This window comes from Nelusetta ayraudi, unplaced genomic scaffold, assembly GCF_046127955.1.
Source record: "Nelusetta ayraudi isolate G7.1 ecotype Tasmania unplaced genomic scaffold, CSIRO-AGI_Nayr_v1 ptg000007l, whole genome shotgun sequence".
Taxonomy (NCBI): Eukaryota; Metazoa; Chordata; class Actinopteri; order Tetraodontiformes; family Monacanthidae; genus Nelusetta; species Nelusetta ayraudi.
Window position 1 is genome coordinate 6,255,153 of NW_027466057.1, and position 19,908 is coordinate 6,275,060.

The window sequence follows — 19,908 nt, forward strand, 5'->3', positions numbered from 1 at the left end:
ATTCTCCAAACTCAAACATACTCCAAATGACCGTATTCAGAAAAGTGAGAGGAAAACTGCGATGACAGAATGATAATATGGCATGCACAGCCGCCTCCATGTCAATTATAACACAACTTACGTAAGGAAGGCAGTGCTGAATCATGCCATTGAACCAAGTGACTAAACTGAGCTCTGAAGGATCCTGATTTAGGGAGACAGCTTTGCTCTTTGTAGACCTGCTCTCCCTCTACAGAGGGATCTGGCAGCAGCTCACAGGGTGATGAAGGGATCTCACCTCGGCATCCCACCGGCACCCTGAACGGGGAGCACCATGTATGTTATTTTTTCACTCTTCCTCAAAACACCTACCATTGGAACAAGGGCAACAAGCAACCTGAAAATAGTGACTTCAATCAGTCCCTGATAACGTTTGACACTTATATTAAGCCCTAGTCTTGCATATAGTCAAATTTGGCCGTATGTCACTGACTGGGGACCTCCCTGTCCTTTCACACGCCTGCATGGAAAAGGCTACAATAGAGATAACGATGAAAGAAGACACTGCTTGATGGAGCTGGTGTAGCAGATAGGACATGGGCTTAATGAGATTTTCCCTTTGGATGGACGAATGGGAAGGAATCAGCTGAGCCATTAGCTGATACGGTTGGCTGTAAAATTGGCCGATGCAGCTGAAATGCAGCAAAAACTTTCCCTCAATTACTTGAGAAAACGAATGTCATCTGCTTAATCTTGCAATTAGGAGAAAGACTGAATGGGAAGGCGGCTAAAGTCAGCAGCAAAGAGAGACGATTGAATTGTCACATTCAAACCGTTCCCAGAAAATAAGTTGTACGTCAGGTTTTATCAATCACATCCATCCCTTGTGTTGGCCATAGCAACCCAGTATCATAGTATTACTAAATGTCGATTTGGTATCCTGAAGGAATTCTGTTTGCTCTGTGCAACAGTAATACAGGTCAAGATAGAAATAAATGTAATAGTATGGATACCAAAATTATTCTTACACTGCTGCAGAACATGGCTGCGTGTTTCTCACGTTTGACTTTATCTACTACATTAATATGCAGAGTTATTTCTCTGCTCACGGAGCGCTGGTGCAACATTCTGTTCTTCCAAAATGAAACCTTTATAGAAAGAAAGCTCCTTGCTAGTAAAATGTACTCATTTGTTTCTGTGATTCACTACTAAACCTGTAATCATTTAACATTGCTGCTATTTTCAAATAAAAACCAACTGGGAGTGACAATGCACATAGTAGGATCATAATTCAAACCGCATTCAATGTCCAATTCAGTGTCAAAAAAACATTGACGTCATCAATCAACATGAAAATACATTACTTTTACTGTGTGCCTGAAAAAAGATGGATTAAGCTTTGTGGACAAACTGGATTTTTCAGGTCCTACTAGGTTAGATTTGAGACAGGAACAAATAGCTGAGCTCAAACAGAGTGGTGATTATACATGACAGGAAGCAAGCAACATTTCTGCGGACATTTTTAAATATCACTAGTGGGATCATGGTTTATGAAAGGCTCATTTTTTTTATGGAGTTTCCAATTAAACTAAAATCATAGGCCTTGATGAAAAGCAGCGTAAACAGTCGGACAAAAACAAAACATTATCTGTGAATGCTGACAGCTAAAATCTGGTTTCCCTTTGAACATTAGGCTGAAAGATCAGTTAAAGGCAAATGCAAGGGGGAGATGAAACGGGGCAGGGGATAAAAGAGTCAGATTAATGCAGGGAATAAAAACATGAATTTATATGAGGCTCACAAACAAAACGCAGCACCAACAGCACAGCAGCGAAGGAAAACATGAGCCACAAAGGGAAACACAAAGACCGGGGGAGTCGTAAGCGCTATCTGAGGGGGCTGCATCTTTTCCACATGAGTTAGTGCAACGTGAGAGCGGTCCAGCACTTATTCAGCAGTGAATCAGAGGGCTGCTCCTGCCTTCTCGGCCTCAGACAAGGCAGACATTTAAACACAAGTTGAACAAGGTTTGAAAAGGCAGCATGACTCTGTCTGAATGTTGAAATATCTATATTACATGCCATTTCAAGCATCACCCACTGACAGATTATGAGCCTGATGTGATCCGGACAATGTCCCTCAAACATCCTTGCAATACTGACTGCTCATTTCAGTGGTTTTTTTTTTCTCACCAAAACGACTAACTAAGTTTAAGTCGGAGGCTTTTTTTCATCTGAACGTTTGAACTCAAGCCTCAGCCCGCGGGGCGGCAGAGGGTTAGTATCACTATTGTCCCATTAATAATGGAGCAGGAGCCCAGCTGACCAGCGACAGCACGCATAATGCTAGTAGACTCCAGGGCCAACCCCACAGTGTAAAAACACAAGCGGCGGAGTGTCAGACACAGGTCGATGCTGTGCGGCATGCTGGGAAACAGAAGGGCACCGAACGTGTATTGTAACACTGGTTACCTTGATGTGTTTCAATAAAGGAGAAGTTGAAAACCAGGTATTTTTTGGTATCCAATGATGCCTTCAAGGACAGGTATGCTGGGGGGAATTTTTTTTCTATTTTTTATTTATTTATTTATTTATTTATATGTATTGAAATAGAAAAAATGGATGAGAGAACCTTCAGACACTGGGGAAAATTCAAAATAACCCTTTTGAAAAAATAAAACGAGCCATTAGGTATCATGCGGTTACATGTCAAATGATTTGGGATTTGCTGTATTTTTCACTCCTAACTGGAGTCGACGTTGATTATTTCAATCGCGTGCATTCATCCAGCTGGCCCCACACACATGTGTGGAACAATGTGGATTAACGGAGGGGTGGTCTTCAGTAGTGTTGGAGGGGAGGAGAAAGGGTTGAGGTGGTGGAGAGCGCCTGGGAATCCGCCACCGTGCCGGAGTGACACATAGACGCACCCACCCAGCCAACCAACAAACCCATGGTGATGCTGTAAAACATAGGTGTGCCTCCAGGTCCCTATGGACCTTATGAAATTCTCATATTACAGCGCAACAAGGTGACACCGCCAGGAACCCACAGCGACCCCTGCGACCGTGTCGCTCCAAGCGTTCGCTGTCCGGGGTCCTGTAACTCACTCACTCACTCACTAACTCACTATTCAGTTCAGGTGGACCCCTACCTGATGATGTCATCGTTGTGCCCCAGGTAAAATTTCTGCTTGTGCTCCCGGGTGTTGTACACAACTCCCACGCCGGCGACGAAATAGACAATCTCCTTGGCGGCCGTGTAGTACAAGTTGTTGCGGCACTGATGTCCCCGGTATCCGTACACCCACTCCAGTCTCAGGTGGCAATTGGGAGCAGTTCTGTCAGCCATGTCCGTGCTTTCCGTGTGCCTCTCTCTGTCGCTGTCACGTAGTCTCTCCGATAATGTGTCATTCACCAAGAAGGATTTATACGAAGGATTTGCGCGACCATTACTTCAGCCGAATTTCCGTCGGTTCAGGTCGAGCGCTGAATTGAGGATTTCCGGGCATTTTTGAGGGGGAATGCTCACTCTTGAGTTATACAGTACGTCGCCACCTGCTAAGGTCGAGCCTCTTAGTCACCGTCTTCGAAAACGGGGTTCTTAAGTCGCTGTTTCCATTGTGAGAACGCCGTGCTGCTTCCTCCTCGGCTCTGTCTGGGCTCGCGGTCCGACGTAGGTCAAAGCTCCTGTCAAATCCCGCAAAGATGGAGCTGCACGAGCTGCACCAGTTATTCCATTCGCCCCGCCCACCACATGACGGACCTCGCTATTATCCAATCACTTCCTCGATACGTCTTCAGAGGAAAAAAAAGAAATTAAAAAAAAAAGTCACATGTATATTTTTGGGTGTTAAATTTTGTTAAGCACCCGGTTTTTTGTTTTTTTGCTAGGCTTAATTCTGTTAAGTCGTTACATAGTTAAATAGTACAACTTCAAACTCTGCCTGTAAATGTCACCCATCGTGAATGTAAACCTTGTAAAGTCAAAGTTACTGCAATATTGAAATATCTAATTTGAAATTGTGCAACAAAATTTTATGTAATTTACTGTACAACGAAAAATCGATGACATTTAAACTGGTTATGCAACAAAATATTTCACAGCAAACAATATTACACAGAGCAGTGTTCATATCCAATAAAACATACAACTAAGATTCTGAGAGCTTATCCATGATTTTATTAAATTAACTATCACTTCGAGGAAATGACGACAGCTGAGCCCCGCCCACCTTCAGCGTTGCTGAGCGACGGGAAGAAGCTTGATTCTCTCCGCCATACTAGCTCCTGTCTTCTACTCACCCAGACTACTTTTATTGCAGCCTTTCGCCCCGTCGGAGGAATGGAGGTGACGATGGACCCGTTGTTCTTGGCGTGGAGCTACCTCCGGAGACGGAAGCTTCAACAGTGCTCTGACATTTGCACTAAAATACTGCACGACAACCCGTACGATCAGGTACTGCACTGTGCCGTGCTATGGCTAGCTTGATGAGGCTAACATCGCTGCGATTATCCCTCGCGAAAAGCCGGTGTGTCGTGATCCGATCTGAGTTCTGTGTTTTCCGAATCTGTCTTCAACATTTCTGTCTGTCCATTTACTCACCTTTACTCAATTGTCTTCATCTGTTGACGCTTTTCCCACTAACTTACTGCATGCTGGCTTCAGGAAAGCTCATTACTTATCTCAGAGGTAACCATCACCGCTGTTTAGTTGTCATGTCCACAGATTCACAAGGGTTACCCAGGAATGTAAAAATTCTCAATGTCACACACTGGTCTGTCTCTATGATTTTGATATCTCATCTTTCATAGGCTGCATGGAGCTTAAAAACGCATGCTCTGACAGAGATGGTTTACATCGATGAAGTTGAGGTCGATCAGGAGGGGATTGCTGAGATGATGTTGGACGAGAGCTCAATTGCCCAAGTTGCCCGTAAGTTTTGTTTGTTTGTTTTTGCTTTGTTTTTGTTTGTTTTTTTTGTTTTTAGCGCAATTTATTCATAAGACCTCAGTGATAAGACCTTGCTTGACATCTAGGGCCTGGCACATCACTGAGACTCCCAGGAACGAGTCAAGGTGCAGGTCCAACTCCGGCTGTTCGGTAAAGTTGGACCCACAATATTACAGTGGTGGTTGCTATTAGCGAATAGCCATTCAGAAGTACCTCATGTAGTTTGTTTGTTTTTTTGCTATTAAATTGCAGACCAATGACCCAATCTGGCCGTCCCTTATCGGGATTTGTGAGACCCAGCACTCAGTCAGGACGTCCCGGAACAATGGAGCAGGCCATCAAGACCCCGCGTACAGCAAGCACGGCCCGTCCTGTTACCAGTGCTTCTGGGAGATTCATCCGCCTGGGAACAGTGAGTCAAACACTTCAGAGAAAGTGTTTCACTGTAACTTGAAACTATATACAGTATATATATTTTTGAAACACAGTAACTGTAAAATAATCAGTATAATATTTGAGATACAATTGCTCTACCTCTTTTGAATTTCCTTTACAATTTCAAAGTATTAAAAATAATGTATAAAATAAATTTAAGAGTATTTAGTACTTCCACTCATGACAATAAATTCAGTAACTTGTCTCCATATTCTTTATTGTGCATTTGTTCTATGTTTGAAAAGTTGAAACTAGAAGTATAAAATAAATATATAAAATCTTATATAAAATAATAAAATCTTTCTTCAGGCCTCCATGTTAACTAATCCAGAAGGACCCTTTATAAACCTGTCTCGACTGAATATGTCCAAATATTCCCAAAAGCCAAATTTATCCAGGGTAAGATGTGCGTCGAAGACCAAAACTTCAGAATTGAAGATAATCACTCTTTCTCAAATGTCAACTCACATTTTATTTCCCTTCTTAGACGCTGTTTGAGTACATCTTCCATCATGAAAATGATGTGAAAAATGTAAGTCCTGCATAGATCAAGTACAAGGCAAACCAATTGTAGTGTCACTTTACTGTAATGATGTACCACACATCCTGTAAAAATTTCAATTTGTCCAGGCTTTAGACTTGGCTGCTCAGGCTACGGAACACGCTCAGTTCAAAGACTGGTGGTGGAAAGTTCAACTGGGGAAATGCTACTATCGGCAAGTTACTCATGAGCATTTTCTTTGCCTGCAACTATTTTACTGGCATCTAAATCCGATCATTTCTTTTAGTTTTTGTGATTGCTGATCTGTCTGACTTTTGCAGGCTTGGTTTATATCGAGAAGCAGAAAAACAGTTTCGATCTGCTCTCAACCACCAAGAAATGGTCGACACGTATCTTTACCTGGCAAAGGTAGAGTGCAACAACGTTGCAGCAACTTAATGTCAAACTTGCATATTATTAAAGAAAAACATTGTGCTTGGCCACCTTAGGTATACCAGCGGCTGGATCAACCCATAACGGCGCTCAACCTTTTCAAGCAAGGCCTGGACCACTTTCCTGGAGAGGTCACCCTTCTGACAGGGATCGCTCGCATACATGAGGTACAGCGTCGGCCAGATACAGCACGTCCTTTTTTCTCAGGGGTGACCATATTTCACCACGTGTCCTGCAACGCCTCCACAGGAGATGAACAACATTACGTCGGCCACGGAGTACTACAGAGAAGTGCTGAAGCAAGATAACACGCACGTGGAGGCCATAGCCTGCATCGGCAGTAATCACTTCTACACCGATCAGCCTGAGATTGCGCTGCGCTTCTACAGGTAGAACACGCTCCCCATGAATTATTGATGCCACGCATCGGCGCAAAGTTTTGTAAAACGACTGTTGCGATTCCTCCTCTTGCCAGACGGCTGCTCCAGATGGGGGTGTACAACTGTCAGCTGTACAACAACTTGGGCTTGTGCTGCTTTTACGCACAGCAGTACGACATGACTCTGTCCTCTTTCGAGAGGGCGCTGGCCCTGGTGGGCAACGATGAGGAGCAGGCCGACGTCTGGTACAATATTGGCCACGTGGCTGTGGTGAGTGTCCACAGGATGTCCCAAATGTCTTTAGTGCTGAAGCAGCCAGTGCAGTCTCACACAATGAATCCTCTAATAAGCTCTGTAAGCCTTCAGAATTCTGTATACTTTGCCCTCTGCTTTACAGTCTCTTCCTTCAGTTTCCTGCTAAAAACTTGACTGGGGATGTTTCTTATTAAAGAGAGTATAAGGTGTCACTGCACTTTGTGACATTGCAACATAGCTCTTGCTGAAAAGCACCGCAAGCAAAATAAGTCAAGGATGGACTTTTCTCTATCACTGGAGAGTTCAGTGTGCAGGCCGGAGACACATTATTGTTGTAAAACATTGTTAAAGTGAATGTTGCATAACATGGAACCTTTTCATAATATGAAAAGTGATGATTCCGTCCTAATACGGCTGTGAATCCTATCTAAGTGTCTTTATTTCTACAGGGCATCGGAGACTTGACGCTGGCCTACCAGTGTTTCAAACTGACTTTGGCCTTTAATAATGACCATGCGGAGGCTTACAACAACTTGTCTGTGCTGGAGTTGCGTAAAGGACGCATTGAACAGGTGAGGACGTGTCTTTACCTCGATTTTATACCTCTCTAACAAAGAGGAGTGAGATCATGTTGATTGGGCTTTCCAAACCTTTTAAGTGATGTACTTCAGAAAGAACTGCAATCTGCAATATTGAAACACAGATTTAAATGTTTGAAAATGTCTCTTCATTTGGAACAAATAAGCTTTCCCTCAATTAAAGCCAAGGTGAATGAAAATTAAAGGTTGTTGTTTCCCTCCTTTTCTTTTCCCAGTCCAAAGCTTTTCTACAGACTGCCGCCTCACTGGCTCCTCACATGTATGAGCCGCACTTTAATCTCTCCATCCTCTCTGAAAAGGTAACCAACAGTTTAATTGTTCTCAACCTGCCTTTGTCGTTTTTCACCTTTGTTGCTCCATAAACTCAAGTCGCGGTGTTTTGTCGCTGCCCAGATTGGAGATCTTCAGAGCAGCTACACCGCGGCCCAGAAGTCTGAGGACTCGTTTCCGGAGCACGTCGACACTCAGCAACTTCTGAAGCAGCTGCGGGAGCACTTTTCCGTGCTGTAGGGATCCTCCTGCTGCTGCTGCTGCTGCTGCTGCTGCTGCTGCTGCTGCTGCTGCTGCTGCTTGGGAAACAATGTTTTTTTCCCTGATAATGTCCTTCTGTAATAGCGACATTACTCAAGATATGAATCCATCAATAGTGATCCCAAGTGGACACCTTGGTCAGACCTACGGATGCGCATTAGGTTTAGATTCTGTTTGTTATCAACAGTTAATACACATGACAGGACGTCCAGCAAGTTCAACTGTGGAGGTTGGAGACCCTTGACATGAATGTCCTCTTGATTATGCGGTGAAACAATAGTGTAACATGTTGTAACATATGATATAGGTAAATATTTATTTATTACAGGTAACGATTAACTTACATTTGTATTGTTAAAGTGGAGAATTCTGCATTTGTTCTCTTTTTTGCAGTTCTGGCAATTTTATAGCGCCAGAAAAACTATTTGACAATTAAAAAACAAATAAATCCAATCAACCTCAGAGTTTTTTTCTTTTTCTAATGTAGTTTTACGTTACATTTCAAATGGCTTTCCTGCCATTTCACAAATCCATCTCAAATGATAAGTGCACGGAGCATCATTCCAGGCCTTGAAGGGGTTCTCTCTTGGGTACGTAGCCGCGCAGTCCTCACCGTATAAATCGTTGGGTTCGCCGTCGTTCCAGAACCTGAAGCAGGGAACTGAGTCAGCAAAACGGCTCTGCGAGTTTGAGTTCAAACGTACGCATGCGTGCTTTCAGTGTCCGAGATGGCCCTTTGAGGCGTCTATGGCGATGACTGTGGCGATTTAGAAGTCTGAACGCTACTGAAGTCTTACGGTAAATCCAGGTTTCTTCCGTTCAACCATCTCCATATCCCTTCCACTTCCGTATCATGCAAGCCAATCCAGAAGCCGCTGTGGGCTATGAGTCTCGAAGGGTTTTGGAAACGATTTATCAACTCAGTTATCGCCAGCTGAAAGCACCAGACAGACACACACACACACACATACACACAGTCGGTGGTAGATACGAAGACGACAAAAAACAAAAATGTCTGCTACGTACTAATAAGTACTGTGGCATGAACCTCGTCACATTTTTCATAAATTTCACCTGAGAGTCAAAAATCCCTTTCTGTGAGTAGCTTAATAATATATCTTACATGTTTTTGGTTATTGTCGATCACTGCCAGGTCACTTTTATATTTCTGGCAGAACCTTCTCGCTTCCTGCCATGTCTTACGCACAGCGGTGTCTGAAAAAGGTAAATAGTAACACATTGAGTTCATAAAAATCCATCCCGTTAGACAGCGCCGGCAGCCCTCCTCTGTCAAAAAAAGAGAGAAAACACATGATTTTTTTTTTTTATTGTTAGTTGCTTGGCAGTTGTAACAGAATGAGAAAATGGGTGAGGGAAGAATACAGTTCTCACCAAGCACCGGCATGTGGGATCTCAGTGCTACAATCTCCATGTGAACTTTGTCCAACTGCTCTTTGAAGTCCTTCTCTCTTCTCACCAGGTTCTCCATCTCCCACTTCTGCTGCTTTTGATGGTTGCGCTCGCTTGCCAACTCTTTCTTGGCGTCATCCCGACGTTGAATTGCGTTTTTGTGGGAAGTCTGCAGTTTGATCAACTCACTGTTGATGTCCATGACTGTGCGTTGACCAGTGGTGAGCTTGTTATCTGTAAAGTGGTGAGGATGTGTTGTTTCACGCATTAGGAGTGCATCAGTGCGCAAGACCCTTCAGCCAACAGAGAGGGGGGATGCGCTCCAGTAGTTTATGCAGCAGTAAAACATTGCAGGAGTTTCACAGTATTATCTGATGGCTGCTTAAGAAAACCGTGAGGCAAACATATAATTAAAACATCATGTCTGAGGCTCTCTGTATAGTGTTTTGCTTATTAAGGCTCTTTATTATTTAATTTACCCTCTGTTTACATCTTCCTACATAAAAATACGTACAGCCTATAATGCAATGCAGTGATACAGTGACATGTACCTGTACTACACAATAAAAAATGCTAAGGACAGGGTTAGCATCTGGTACCATTTGTCTTTGCCCAGTATTATTGTTTCTGGGGGGTGAGTGCTGTAAATCCATGCATCTAAATCTGCCATAGTCTTATAGCACCACTGGCTCTGTTCCCTCCAGCAATCCACTTTTGCAAGCTATGTTCACCCCCAACTCTTGTTATTTAGTCATTTACTAGTCCTCAGAGGTTGATTATTTCAAATGCACGTAGAAGCAATGGCAAAGCCCAGCTATTGATCACATTATGATGAACACACTGGGGCAAATGAAAATTGAAATTCATTCATTCTCCAGACTTACAGAAGACTCCCAGCCCAATGTCGACCACCAGCAGGGCAATGGCGAGCACTGCCAGGCAGTAGGCGACCACTTTGTTTTTCACTCTGGGTTCACGGCGCACCATGGACACAAACACTAAAAAGAGCAGCAGTGGATCAGTACTGGAGCACCATCACGCTACTACGGTGCGCTTTTATAACTGGATATCATTCTAACATCAGTGCATGAAACGGGACAAGGGGGTCCTTCTTCTGAAAATTGTTCTTCTTAAAATCTTAAACTATCTTTGTTACACAGTTTTGTAGCAGCTATTTGACAGTGTGGCTAAAATGGTTTACGACAGGAAAGAATTAGGCTCCCTTCCTTCTTTTTCGATTTCTTCACCAGTATTAGAGAGGCGAACAAATCCACTCAGGAACGTGTGTATGCGCGTGTGCATACCTTGCCGCTGTTCTTGCTCTGAGCCGGACGGCTGCTCATCTCCGCTCGAGTCCTCTTCACTGAACAGTTTTTTATAATTGTGACCGTTGAGGCCGTCTGAACTTTCCCCGTCCTCCATTTTGACAGTGCAGACCACGGCAGCCGCACATTTGTGCAGGGGAGATTGTTTGCCAGGACATTGGCCTGTGTGTGTGTGTGTGTGTGTGTGTGTATGCACGCACGTGCACGCAGATTGCCCACCTGTGTGCTTGTTTAATTAGTTAAATATTTACTTTCAGATTTTACAAGCAGCTTATTTATAATATCCCATTTATTTAGTTACGGTCTGCCTGATGAATGACTATACAAATCAACATTTTGCAACAAAAGATATTTTTCAATAGTTCTTTACTTCACACCACTCTAACTGCAGCCTGATAAACTGAAAAAGTATTTAAAATTCTCTCATTGCAAGGGGAATAATAATAACACAATAATACAATACGACAATGATAATTTTTTTTCTTTATTATCCCATACAAAAAATATGACATACCTAATGAAATATTATTTATAATACTGATAATGATTATGCAGGAAATTCACTCTCTACCTTGTACACCTTTAAAAATGAACTGTTGGTTTTAAAACAGCATGCATTTAGCTCTGCCCATTCGGGGCTTTTTCACAAATCCACTTCAGATTGCCATTCTCACAGCTGTTGTCGTTCCAAGCTTTGAAGAAGTTTGTTGTGTTGAACACAGCAGCACAGAGCCTTTCACTCGTGGGACCCGGTTCACCATCCTGCCAGTACCTGGAGCAAATAATGAACACTGACAAAAGACACTCGACACAACCGCAGCCTTAACGTTTAGTCTCCAGCTGACGACCCTCACGTTTAGGATTTTTTTAAATTTAATTTAATTTAATAAAATATCACAACATAATAATTAAGTCTTACCCCTCAATCAATACTCTTCCATCAGCCCAATTCCATATCCCTTGGTTTGGGGAGCCTTTTAGTCCGATCCAGAAACCAACTTCGGAATCGGGTTCAACGTTGTTCCTCACGTGACGTACGATGTCGCGCTGAAGAATTAGGGTTGAACAAACGGAAACATTTTTTTGAAGCAGGGTTTCAGGATTAAAAAAATAAAAACTGTAATGTGAATTTTCTTGTTCATCTTGTCCAAATTTCAATTGACAAAAAGGCTAGCCACAAGCTAGAAGAGCCCTTACAAGAAGCTAAATCGAGATTAGAGGAAGTGCCCAGATTCTGGAGCAGAGGCACTTTTATCTTAGCTGGATTGCATTTGCATACATGTTTTTACTTTACTTCTGTCGGCCTCTGAAAAGAGTTCTCTCAAACACTGCAGCGCATTGCAGCTGGCAATAGGATAGCTGCTCACGGCTAGGCTAATGTCACCTCTCGCTCCAATAGGAAGCCTAGCTCCTGTATCGGCTACTTGTAACATCTGATTGGTCTGGCTGAATGTGACCCAACACTTCATCACCACATATCAACGTTTTGGCTCCAGTTTCACACCTGTTGTCTATGGGCTCTTTACGTGATGGCAACGTGACATGATAACTCCAGAGAGGTTTTACCTCTTTGTCTGTGGTGTCTATGATGGCCAGATCACCGCCGTACGCCTGGCAAAACTTCTGGGCCTTTGGCCAATTTTTAGTTCCATAAAAGTCTTGGAACGTGAACAAGTAGCACGACGAGCTGAGCCAGAGCCATCCTTGGGGACATGGTTTGCAACTATGGAGTGTGACTGCAGAAAAATAACAGACACCATCAACACACAAACCAACACCAGAAAGCACCATATATATTATATACTGTATATACACTACCAGTCAAAAGTTTGGACACACCTGTTTCTTCTTTATCGTTACTACTTTCTACACTGTAGATACATACTGAAGACTTCAAATACATGACCAAGATATGCGGATTAATGTGGCAAAAGAAAAAAAATGTTAAATACCAAAAAATGTTATGTTATGAACCCTATTATATGAAATGTGGATGTTCTAGATCACCTAAAATATAAAACTTGTGTTATTTCACATTTTTTGTTGAATACATATTCCATATGTATAGTTTTGATGCCTTGAGCGACAATCTACAATGTAAATAGTCATGAAAATGAACGAAAAAACATATATGTGTGTGTATGCGTGTGTATTAGGATATTAAAAAATTACCGTTTTTTGGTATTTTTCTCTCAAGTGCAACGATATCCTCTTTCATATGAGCAATTCTTTCCACATACTCTGTGGCTCTTTTGCTCTGGTGCTCGAGCTCCCACTGGGTGGGTGTTTGAGCGCTCAGCTCATGGTCCAGGCCCTTTTTGTTTCTGCCCATTGACGTGATGGCCTCCTTGTAGGTGTTGTGTAGTTCTTTCAAGTCGTTGGCCAGGCGCTCTGTCTCATTCAGCGTGAGGTGGCTGTCTTTCAGATCGCTGTCTGTAGAAGTTCAACGAGCAAATGATTTCTCCATTCACTACCCATGTTTCAAGATTTTTTTAACATGCTATTTATGTATTTTGTATTACTCTTAAAATAAGTAAGTAAGTAAATCATTTGTAAATAATTGGGCCCATGGACAATTAATGAACTTCCAAAATAATTCAAATAAAAATAAACTGCACTTCTTTTTTTTTGCAATGATATAGAAAAGATAAGACCAGAGTGAGAGGAGACTCAGCAGAGTATTTGAGATGGAAGCAATCAAACACTGTACTGGGCTGCAGGCAGACTTATTAACTCACAGTGGACCCCAAGGCCAATATCAAGCATCAGAAGGAAAGCAGCCAGCAGAGTCAGGCTCAACACAGGAATGCTGCAGTGATTTAGTGCTTCAATTCTTTGTGTCAACACTGGACAGAGAGACATAATAAAACACAGTCAGAATTGCTCTATGACAGTTCTCACAATACAACTTTATCAAGTCTTGTTGAGAAAGGCATCATCACTGCACTCACATGATTTTTGTTAAAGGCATTTATGACTTTGAAAAAATCTAATCTGATGATTCACTTTGATAATCTATTCAAATTTCCATTAAAAACGCAGTGCAAAGCCAGCCGCTGAATCTTGATCTTACAATGGCAGAGACCAGAGAGGTGTTTTGTCGAAATCTTGACTTGACGTGAATTCACTGTACCTTGATATTTGGTCTGATTTGAGCGGTGGACGGGGGCAGGATGCTCCACCACGCTCAGGTTTTCCTCGCTTCCATGTTTGCTCGAAATACCTGAAAAATTATAGTTGGCGTTCTCCATTGTGACTTCTCAGCGAATGCCCGAGTGCATTACGATGGGCAGTTAGTCGCATACCGCCACCAGTTTGTCACTGAAGGTTCCCTTTCAGGTCATGTGGGGACATGAAGAGGAAGCGAAATTCTTGTGAAAAATGCACAGTTCATAGTTTTATGGGCAGATTCCTCATTTCCTTGGAAGAACTCTTCTTTCTTGCGTAATGATTCCAGTAAAAAAACAAAAACGTTTTGAAATGATAATTTGTCAGCATGTTTCTAGATACTTCAAGGATTAAAATTGCTTTATTGCCATTCATGTAATATATGAACCTGTTTTTGACAGTAATAGAAACTGGTAGAAATGTCATTTTATAATGTCTTCAACTTTATTGTTCAGTCCTAGTTCTGGATGTTAAAGACATGTTTTTCACTTTCATTATATAAATACAGCCATTTCCCTGTGAAATACTTTGTATGTGTAATATGTTTAATTGGGGTTCTTAGCAAAAAATTTAAGGTGAAAAGGGTGTTCAACAGATTCTTCTAGCTCTATATAAAGCATTAGATTACATTTAATGCATCCACACCTCAGTCCTTATTTTCACTATTGTATTTATAACAAATATTGCAATATGTAGATCAGGCGCTTCCCAATGCTGCAGCACTACCACATAAGTAATTGTTTTACCTTCTGCTAATACATACATGAAAGGAACGGCTAAATGTGAGTCAACAGACAAAATAAATGTTCAAGAGTCAGACAATGTTGACAAATGGCAATATTGACAATGTTTTATTGATAGGATGGTTTCAGGGAGGGTGTGGGAATTACAGCAGTCAGTTGGCCTTTTGTAAAATTGATAGTATTGGGACATTATTGTTTTAATTACAATCTTCTGTCGGCTGGAAGTGAGTGGATCAAACACACTACATCCATTCTGCATTCGGATTGTCCCCCCCAAAAAAACCCAGAGCGCGTGGCCACATGTGAAAAGCAGCGTTGGCATATCACATCCAGATATCGCCGAAAACAACAATTTTGGGACCCGCCATCAGTGTTTTTGTTGCTTGAATTCATGCAAAACAATTTCTAAATAAAGATTTGCAACTTCAGCTCAGGCGGTTCTTCTCGCTGCCATTTCACATATCCAGAGCTTCTTCTGTGTTTCGCAGTTGAGGTCATTGCGTGTTCCCCAAGGGAATGTCGGCCTGAAAGCTGTGACGGCGCAGTCTTCTCCGCGGTGTCCGTGGTCGTTTGGCTCTCCCTCCATCCAGTACCTTTACAAAACCCAACCGTTATTAAAAACGGAATAATAAAACAATGCATTTATTCTGGCGTAACACTTACCTGTTCTCCGTTTCGACTACATTGTTAACCCAAACCCACTGGCCCTCTGTCGCTGTGTCACTGAGGCCCAGCCAGAACGTGTCGCCCTGGGAACTGGCAGACATGCTCTCAATAGTGGCACTCACAAATGTCTAGGAACAACAAGAGAGGGAGAGAAGTTCACCATGATGGGAAAGTTTAAATTCTGATAAGTGTTCCTCAAATCTCACCTGCTCCTCCTTGTTATCGACCACAATCATGTCCGAGTTGCGACCGGTACAGTCGGCCCTGCTATCTGGCCAGTTCTTTTTAACGCGGGATTCAGTGAAGGAAAAGAAGTAGCAGGATGAGTTGTAAGCGATCCACCCAGATGGACAAATCAGGCAAGAGTCATCTGATAGAAACAAGAGTAAAGGTCAGTGTTTCCTTTTGAAATCCTGAAATGAACTGGCTGACCTTGAGTGTTTTGTGGCTCACCAGCAGCAGAAAGATTCGCCTGCAGAGTTAACTTTTGCTCCAGAAGAACCTCAACCTGCTTCTGATAGTTGTCGTTGGCAGCTTTCTTTTCGGCAATTTGCACCTTTAGCTGTTTGTGGTTCTTCAGCGCATTGTCTAATGCGCTTTTGGCTTCTATTTCAGCCTCCATCACATCACTGTGGTTGCTACGGAGATAGCTGAGCTCATTTATGACCTTCGCCACGGCCGAGTCCGACACGTGAAGCGATCCGGATTTTATTCCCGCACCTGCACAGGTGAAAGCACCGTTAAAGCTGTGTCGAGCTGGATTCAATTATTTCACGGAATAAAATGCACCGTTATCGCTCTTGGCCCTTTGTGTATGAAATACGATTAACTCGAAGCGCTGAGTTTTCATTTAAAAAGGTCTTTTGTCTGTTTTGCATTTTTATTCCTTAAACTGGCAAATATAAAACACAAAAAACATGTAAGTCACAGAAAAATAACATTTACAACATAACTCATTGTTGTTGCAGTCGTAGAGGGAACTGAATCTCCTTCGCCAATCGTCATACTCACAGTTTGCCCCAATAACAATGGCAATGATGAGCAAAATAATATTCAGTAGTCCCAAAGACAGAACAAGTCGTCGGTCCGATCCATGTCCACCTGAACCAATTAGAATGAAGATTATAGCTGACATTATGATCGGGGTGCAGTCTTTTAATTTTACTCTTAAAACTTGCAGTGTCTATTTTTAACATGTTGCCTCAGCCCAACGCTCGACAGTACGGGTTACGTTCAAATAATCATAGAAGATAAGACAGGCTCTTCTTGTAGTTGTAATTATTATAAGTTAATGCTGCACCATGTAGCGCTCGGCCCCTGAAAAATGTAGGGACAGCACATATATTTGTGATAAATTGCGTAAAACAAGTTTTACCTGGTCCATATTTTTCATAGTTTGACACCAAAGCTCCTTTGCTGCTGCAGAAAAGTTGATACGTCTTGGGTATGAATGACATTTTTGGCCCGTTGTCCGCCCTTTGCTGTTGATTCTCCATCTTGGCGCTGTCCAGTCGGCTGTCTGTCCCCTTTTACTGTCCGTCAGGAGGATAGGTCTTACATACGTGTGTTTCAAATCTCACTGTAGAATTATGGCGGAGGGAAACGAAACCATCACCCCGCAGTGATTGCAAATGAAAACTGCAGCGGTGAGCAAAAAGTTGCTGTGCCGACCACAGTGAGCCAACGGCTTTTGGATAGAAAGATTCAGTAGAAAAACAAAACCACTACACATTTGTGGAACTAACAAGACGATTGTTTTGCATGTGTGGATGTTGTTAGTATGTAGCCCTATGCTATCTGCCATTCCATTTAAAAAGGAAATAAAGCTGGAAAACTGGCCAACATACAGAAAAAAGAAAAAAATATCTTCATCACAAGACGACGTAAACTTCAAATTCCTTTGTAAGCACAATGAGAAGCGTTTGCTGGGACATCATGAAGTTTGAAACACAAAAATCGTGCATTTTCCGCACTGCATGTAGGGGCACCCTTTTCATATATTGATATCACACAGGAAAATGTGGTGCCATCTGTTTCTCTTTTATTACAGTAGTTTTTTGAATGGCAACAATCATTCATAAGCAAATTAAAAACAACATCATGCACAATATTCCTGAGAACAGAGTTCTATGATTTGTGTGTGTATGCACGCATGCATGTGTGTGTGTGTGTGTGTGTGTGTGTGTGTGTGTGTTTATTTGTGGAGGCATCTAAAGACCACCCACTTATCCAGATACAACATCCTTTTCACATATCCAGGACAATGTCGCATAGCATGATGTGCTAGACCATGCACGCCATGGGTCTCTAATGTTTGATATAGATGCACATTGCGAATTTCCCAAAACGTTACCGGGTTGTCCTTGCCTCCAGTACCTTCGGGGGGGGGGAAAGATCGGTAACTGTCAAATAAGAGAACTTGATTCCGTGTACAAACAGCTAAGTGACAGTTGGCCCTTAGTCTATGTGAAAACTGTGAAAACATTCTTACCTAACGGAGAAAAGCCTTCTGTCTATTTCTCTTTTTTCTTTCTTTAATTTTTTTTTTTTTGCGACTTTTAACTTTTTTATTTCAGTCACTTCCCGTATTTTTTTTTTTTTTTTCACAAGCCTCTGGGGCTTCTAACGGTTGCTTCCAGCTCATGCTTCCTGACTCTGTCACAATGCCAAAGAGACTAAAAAATGTTTCCCTGTAGCACTTTGCGAGGTGAATGTGTAAGATTACAAAACTGAAAGCTATGTGATCCAGCCTTGCAAAGTTGTTTTTATTGTTTTTTTGTTTTTTGTGCATGTTGTAAAAAGTTGCAGCGCTTTTGTCAGTGCCAATTAGCACCATGTAATAAATAGGAAGCAAGCCATGTCTGGGTAGGCCACACTGAAGAAACCGATTTTGGTGATTTGTTTGCTATGGGTATATTTGTTTATGTTTGCATATAAGGAGAGGAAATGCACCAGATTATTGCAAAGCATAGCAACTGTCTCTGACTCTACAAAGTTTGCCGGCGCGTCTATTAAAAAATTCCGGCAAAGCCCCTCAGGGGCTTCAAGCATTGGCCTATAGCCTCTACACTTGTGTAACTCATCAGATTTGTGGAGCAAACACAGAGCTCTTACCCTTCATTTTGTTGAGTCACATTATTTTCCCACATCCACCGATCTTGGACTTTTGAAAGGCCAATCCACGATCCGTAAATAGATTCTTCTGGATTGAGTAGGTTCTCATACACAGTCAGCTAAGAAAAAAAGAGGTTAACAATCATAGTGCAACTTGTCACGTGCAAGGAAAACATGTCAACACAAATACAGTACCTATCCACCAAATACCATGACAAGGCACTGAAATGCAATTATGAACTCATACCGAAAAAAGGTAGTTTGAATTCAAATGTGTTTGATCTAGTTTCCCAAAACTTTGACTTTGACATATGAAGTTATATAAATGTACGCAGCCCACCAAAAGCTTTCTGAATTTACCTGCTTACTGGCATCATCTATCACAATGAGAGTGGCCCCGTGTTGCTGACAGTACTCCCTGCTGTCTTGCCAGGTCCTTTTGTCCAGGGCTTCTAATTCAGAATGGAAGTAGCAGGTTGTGTTGTACAAGTGCCACCCTGGCAGGCAGTGTCTGCAGCTCGCCTCTGCTCAACAAAAATTGAATGAAAGAAACAAGAGGAACCATTGGTGCCTTTCAAAAACAAAAATGTATAATGCGAATGAAAAAGCCTCTCACGAATATGAGACGTGTTGGAATCCAGGGTTCTTTTCTCCTCCCGCAGTCCCTCCAGTTGCATTTGTAAGACGTCAGTGACGGTCACGTTCTGCTTGAAATTAGCTGTCTGCTGCTTATTAAATCTTTGAACTTCCAACAGCAACCGCTCTGCCTCCTCTTGCTCTCCAAGTGCTTTACTCAACATTGTCTGTTCATGGTTCACATCTAGGATGAGTGTTTGTGATGTTTCCCTTTCGGAGGCAGACATCTCACTGACATTGCCGCCTGTGTAAAAAAAAAAAAAAGTAAAATCTAAAGTATTTGTGGAAACTTGGTTCACATTTCTCTCTGTTTCCGGTTAGACATGTGACTGGTGTTCTGTTTAGTGTTTACTAAGCCAAATATAAAAGTCCTTATTTAGACCATTGGTACTCACAGTAAATCCCAATTACAACAGCGATGAAGAACAGAATAATGTTTAGCAATGCAAGACATCCGATAATCAATGCATCTCGACTAATACTTCTGGATCCAATCCTGACAGTTCCTGCAGATCCTCGGGGAACAAACAAGACAGTGTGAGGTGTATAAAAGAAAATTAACAGGACCGTATTTTCATTCGTCACCACAAGTGATATTAAGATAACTTATTGCCGCCTTGTCTTTTGTATGTTATAAGCCATGATGATTTCCTACCTTGGCTATTATTATTGCTCAACATGCCTGGACCCTTAAATCCAAAACGTTTTTGCTTTTGAAAATCCATCTGCCTGTTTTGACGGTGAGATGGCTGCTCTGTCAATATTGCAAAATCCTCTTGCA

The 19,908-nt window shown here is 42.1% G+C and overlaps 5 protein-coding genes across 8 annotated transcripts in view; 1 reads left to right on the forward strand and 4 right to left on the reverse strand.

Moving 5' to 3' along the window:
- The window catches only part of eml5 (EMAP like 5), a 35,021-nt gene extending 31,334 nt beyond the window's left edge, over window positions 1-3,687 (reverse strand). The window contains exon 1 of one of the 2 annotated variants that reach the window (XM_076018193.1): window positions 3,133-3,683. In XM_076018193.1, coding sequence (XP_075874308.1) covers window positions 3,133-3,329 — 197 coding nt within the window. In that variant the 5' untranslated portion in view covers window positions 3,330-3,683. Of the gene's footprint in view, window positions 1-3,132 lie in introns of both variants that reach the window. The other variant, XM_076018194.1, reaches the window with a different exon arrangement.
- Window positions 3,688-4,235: 548 nt separating this feature from the next.
- ttc8 (tetratricopeptide repeat domain 8) lies at window positions 4,236-8,087 on the forward strand. The gene is made up of 14 exons (XM_076018205.1): window positions 4,236-4,436; window positions 4,793-4,913; window positions 5,018-5,081; window positions 5,184-5,343; window positions 5,676-5,765; window positions 5,854-5,898; window positions 5,997-6,082; window positions 6,189-6,276; window positions 6,357-6,467; window positions 6,550-6,689; window positions 6,776-6,950; window positions 7,385-7,507; window positions 7,750-7,833; window positions 7,928-8,087. Exons 1-14 carry the CDS (start codon window positions 4,323-4,325, stop codon window positions 8,042-8,044), a joined length of 1,518 nt encoding a protein of 505 aa, XP_075874320.1. The 5' UTR covers window positions 4,236-4,322; the 3' UTR covers window positions 8,045-8,087.
- A 135-nt stretch (window positions 8,088-8,222) lies between these two features.
- On the reverse strand, window positions 8,223-10,938 carry LOC142883380 (uncharacterized). 2 transcript variants are annotated; one of them, XM_076018204.1, is made up of 6 exons: window positions 10,780-10,938; window positions 10,360-10,473; window positions 9,458-9,709; window positions 9,189-9,280; window positions 8,863-8,999; window positions 8,223-8,713 (listed from the first exon to the last, which is right to left on the reverse strand). In XM_076018204.1, exons 1-6 carry the CDS (start codon window positions 10,895-10,897, stop codon window positions 8,560-8,562), a joined length of 867 nt encoding a protein of 288 aa, XP_075874319.1. In that variant the 5' UTR covers window positions 10,898-10,938; the 3' UTR covers window positions 8,223-8,559. The 2 variants fall into 2 exon arrangements, with proteins under 2 accessions (XP_075874319.1, XP_075874318.1); XM_076018203.1 differs by having other exon boundaries at window positions 9,189-9,352.
- A 133-nt stretch (window positions 10,939-11,071) lies between these two features.
- LOC142883379 (uncharacterized) lies at window positions 11,072-14,127 on the reverse strand. Of its 2 annotated transcripts, XM_076018201.1 has the most exons (6): window positions 13,934-14,126; window positions 13,539-13,646; window positions 12,973-13,233; window positions 12,367-12,536; window positions 11,720-11,847; window positions 11,072-11,572 (listed from the first exon to the last, which is right to left on the reverse strand). In XM_076018201.1, the coding sequence occupies exons 1-6, from the start codon at window positions 14,049-14,051 to the stop codon at window positions 11,419-11,421; spliced, it is 939 nt and encodes a 312-aa protein (XP_075874316.1). In that variant the 5' UTR covers window positions 14,052-14,126; the 3' UTR covers window positions 11,072-11,418. The 2 variants fall into 2 exon arrangements, with proteins under 2 accessions (XP_075874316.1, XP_075874317.1); XM_076018202.1 differs by lacking the exon at window positions 13,539-13,646 and having other exon boundaries at window positions 13,934-14,127.
- Window positions 14,128-14,790: 663 nt separating this feature from the next.
- On the reverse strand, window positions 14,791-19,891 carry LOC142883383 (low affinity immunoglobulin epsilon Fc receptor-like). The gene is made up of 11 exons (XM_076018206.1): window positions 19,783-19,891; window positions 19,523-19,642; window positions 19,108-19,371; window positions 18,852-19,015; window positions 18,492-18,610; window positions 16,753-16,956; window positions 16,389-16,478; window positions 15,831-16,097; window positions 15,584-15,747; window positions 15,375-15,505; window positions 14,791-15,304 (listed from the first exon to the last, which is right to left on the reverse strand). Exons 6-11 carry the CDS (start codon window positions 16,871-16,873, stop codon window positions 15,142-15,144), a joined length of 936 nt encoding a protein of 311 aa, XP_075874321.1. The 5' UTR covers window positions 16,874-16,956; window positions 18,492-18,610; window positions 18,852-19,015; window positions 19,108-19,371; window positions 19,523-19,642; window positions 19,783-19,891; the 3' UTR covers window positions 14,791-15,141.
- Window positions 19,892-19,908: the final 17 nt, after the last annotated feature.

Excerpts from the sequence above, each read along its gene's own strand:
- ttc8 (XM_076018205.1), top strand. The coding sequence starts at position 4,323 with ATGGAGGTGACGATGGACCCGTTGTTCTTGGCGTGGAGCTACCTCCGG. Across the intron at positions 7,508-7,749 it reads GTAAAGGACGCATTGAACAG|TCCAAAGCTTTTCTACAGAC; the intron begins GTGAGGACGTGT and ends TTCTTTTCCCAG. Across the intron at positions 7,834-7,927 it reads TCTCCATCCTCTCTGAAAAG|ATTGGAGATCTTCAGAGCAG; the intron begins GTAACCAACAGT and ends GTCGCTGCCCAG.
- LOC142883380 (XM_076018203.1), bottom strand. The coding sequence starts at position 10,897 with ATGGAGGACGGGGAAAGTTCAGACGGCCTCAACGGTCACAATTATAAA. Across the intron at positions 10,474-10,779 it reads AGAGCAAGAACAGCGGCAAG|TGTTTGTGTCCATGGTGCGC; the intron begins GTATGCACACGC and ends TGCTCTTTTTAG. Across the intron at positions 9,710-10,359 it reads CATTGGGCTGGGAGTCTTCT|ATAACAAGCTCACCACTGGT; the intron begins GTAAGTCTGGAG and ends ACCACTTTACAG.
- LOC142883379 (XM_076018201.1), bottom strand. The coding sequence starts at position 14,051 with ATGGAGAACGCCAACTATAATTTTTCAGGTATTTCGAGCAAACATGGA. Across the intron at positions 13,234-13,538 it reads TATTGGCCTTGGGGTCCACT|ACAGCGATCTGAAAGACAGC; the intron begins GTGAGTTAATAA and ends GAACTTCTACAG. Across the intron at positions 11,573-11,719 it reads GGAAGAGTATTGATTGAGGG|GTACTGGCAGGATGGTGAAC; the intron begins GTAAGACTTAAT and ends TATTTGCTCCAG.
- LOC142883383 (XM_076018206.1), bottom strand. The coding sequence starts at position 16,873 with ATGGAGAATCAACAGCAAAGGGCGGACAACGGGCCAAAAATGTCATTC. Across the intron at positions 16,098-16,388 it reads CATTGTTATTGGGGCAAACT|GTGCGGGAATAAAATCCGGA; the intron begins GTGAGTATGACG and ends TCACCTGTGCAG. Across the intron at positions 15,506-15,583 it reads TCGATAACAAGGAGGAGCAG|ACATTTGTGAGTGCCACTAT; the intron begins GTGAGATTTGAG and ends TGTTGTTCCTAG.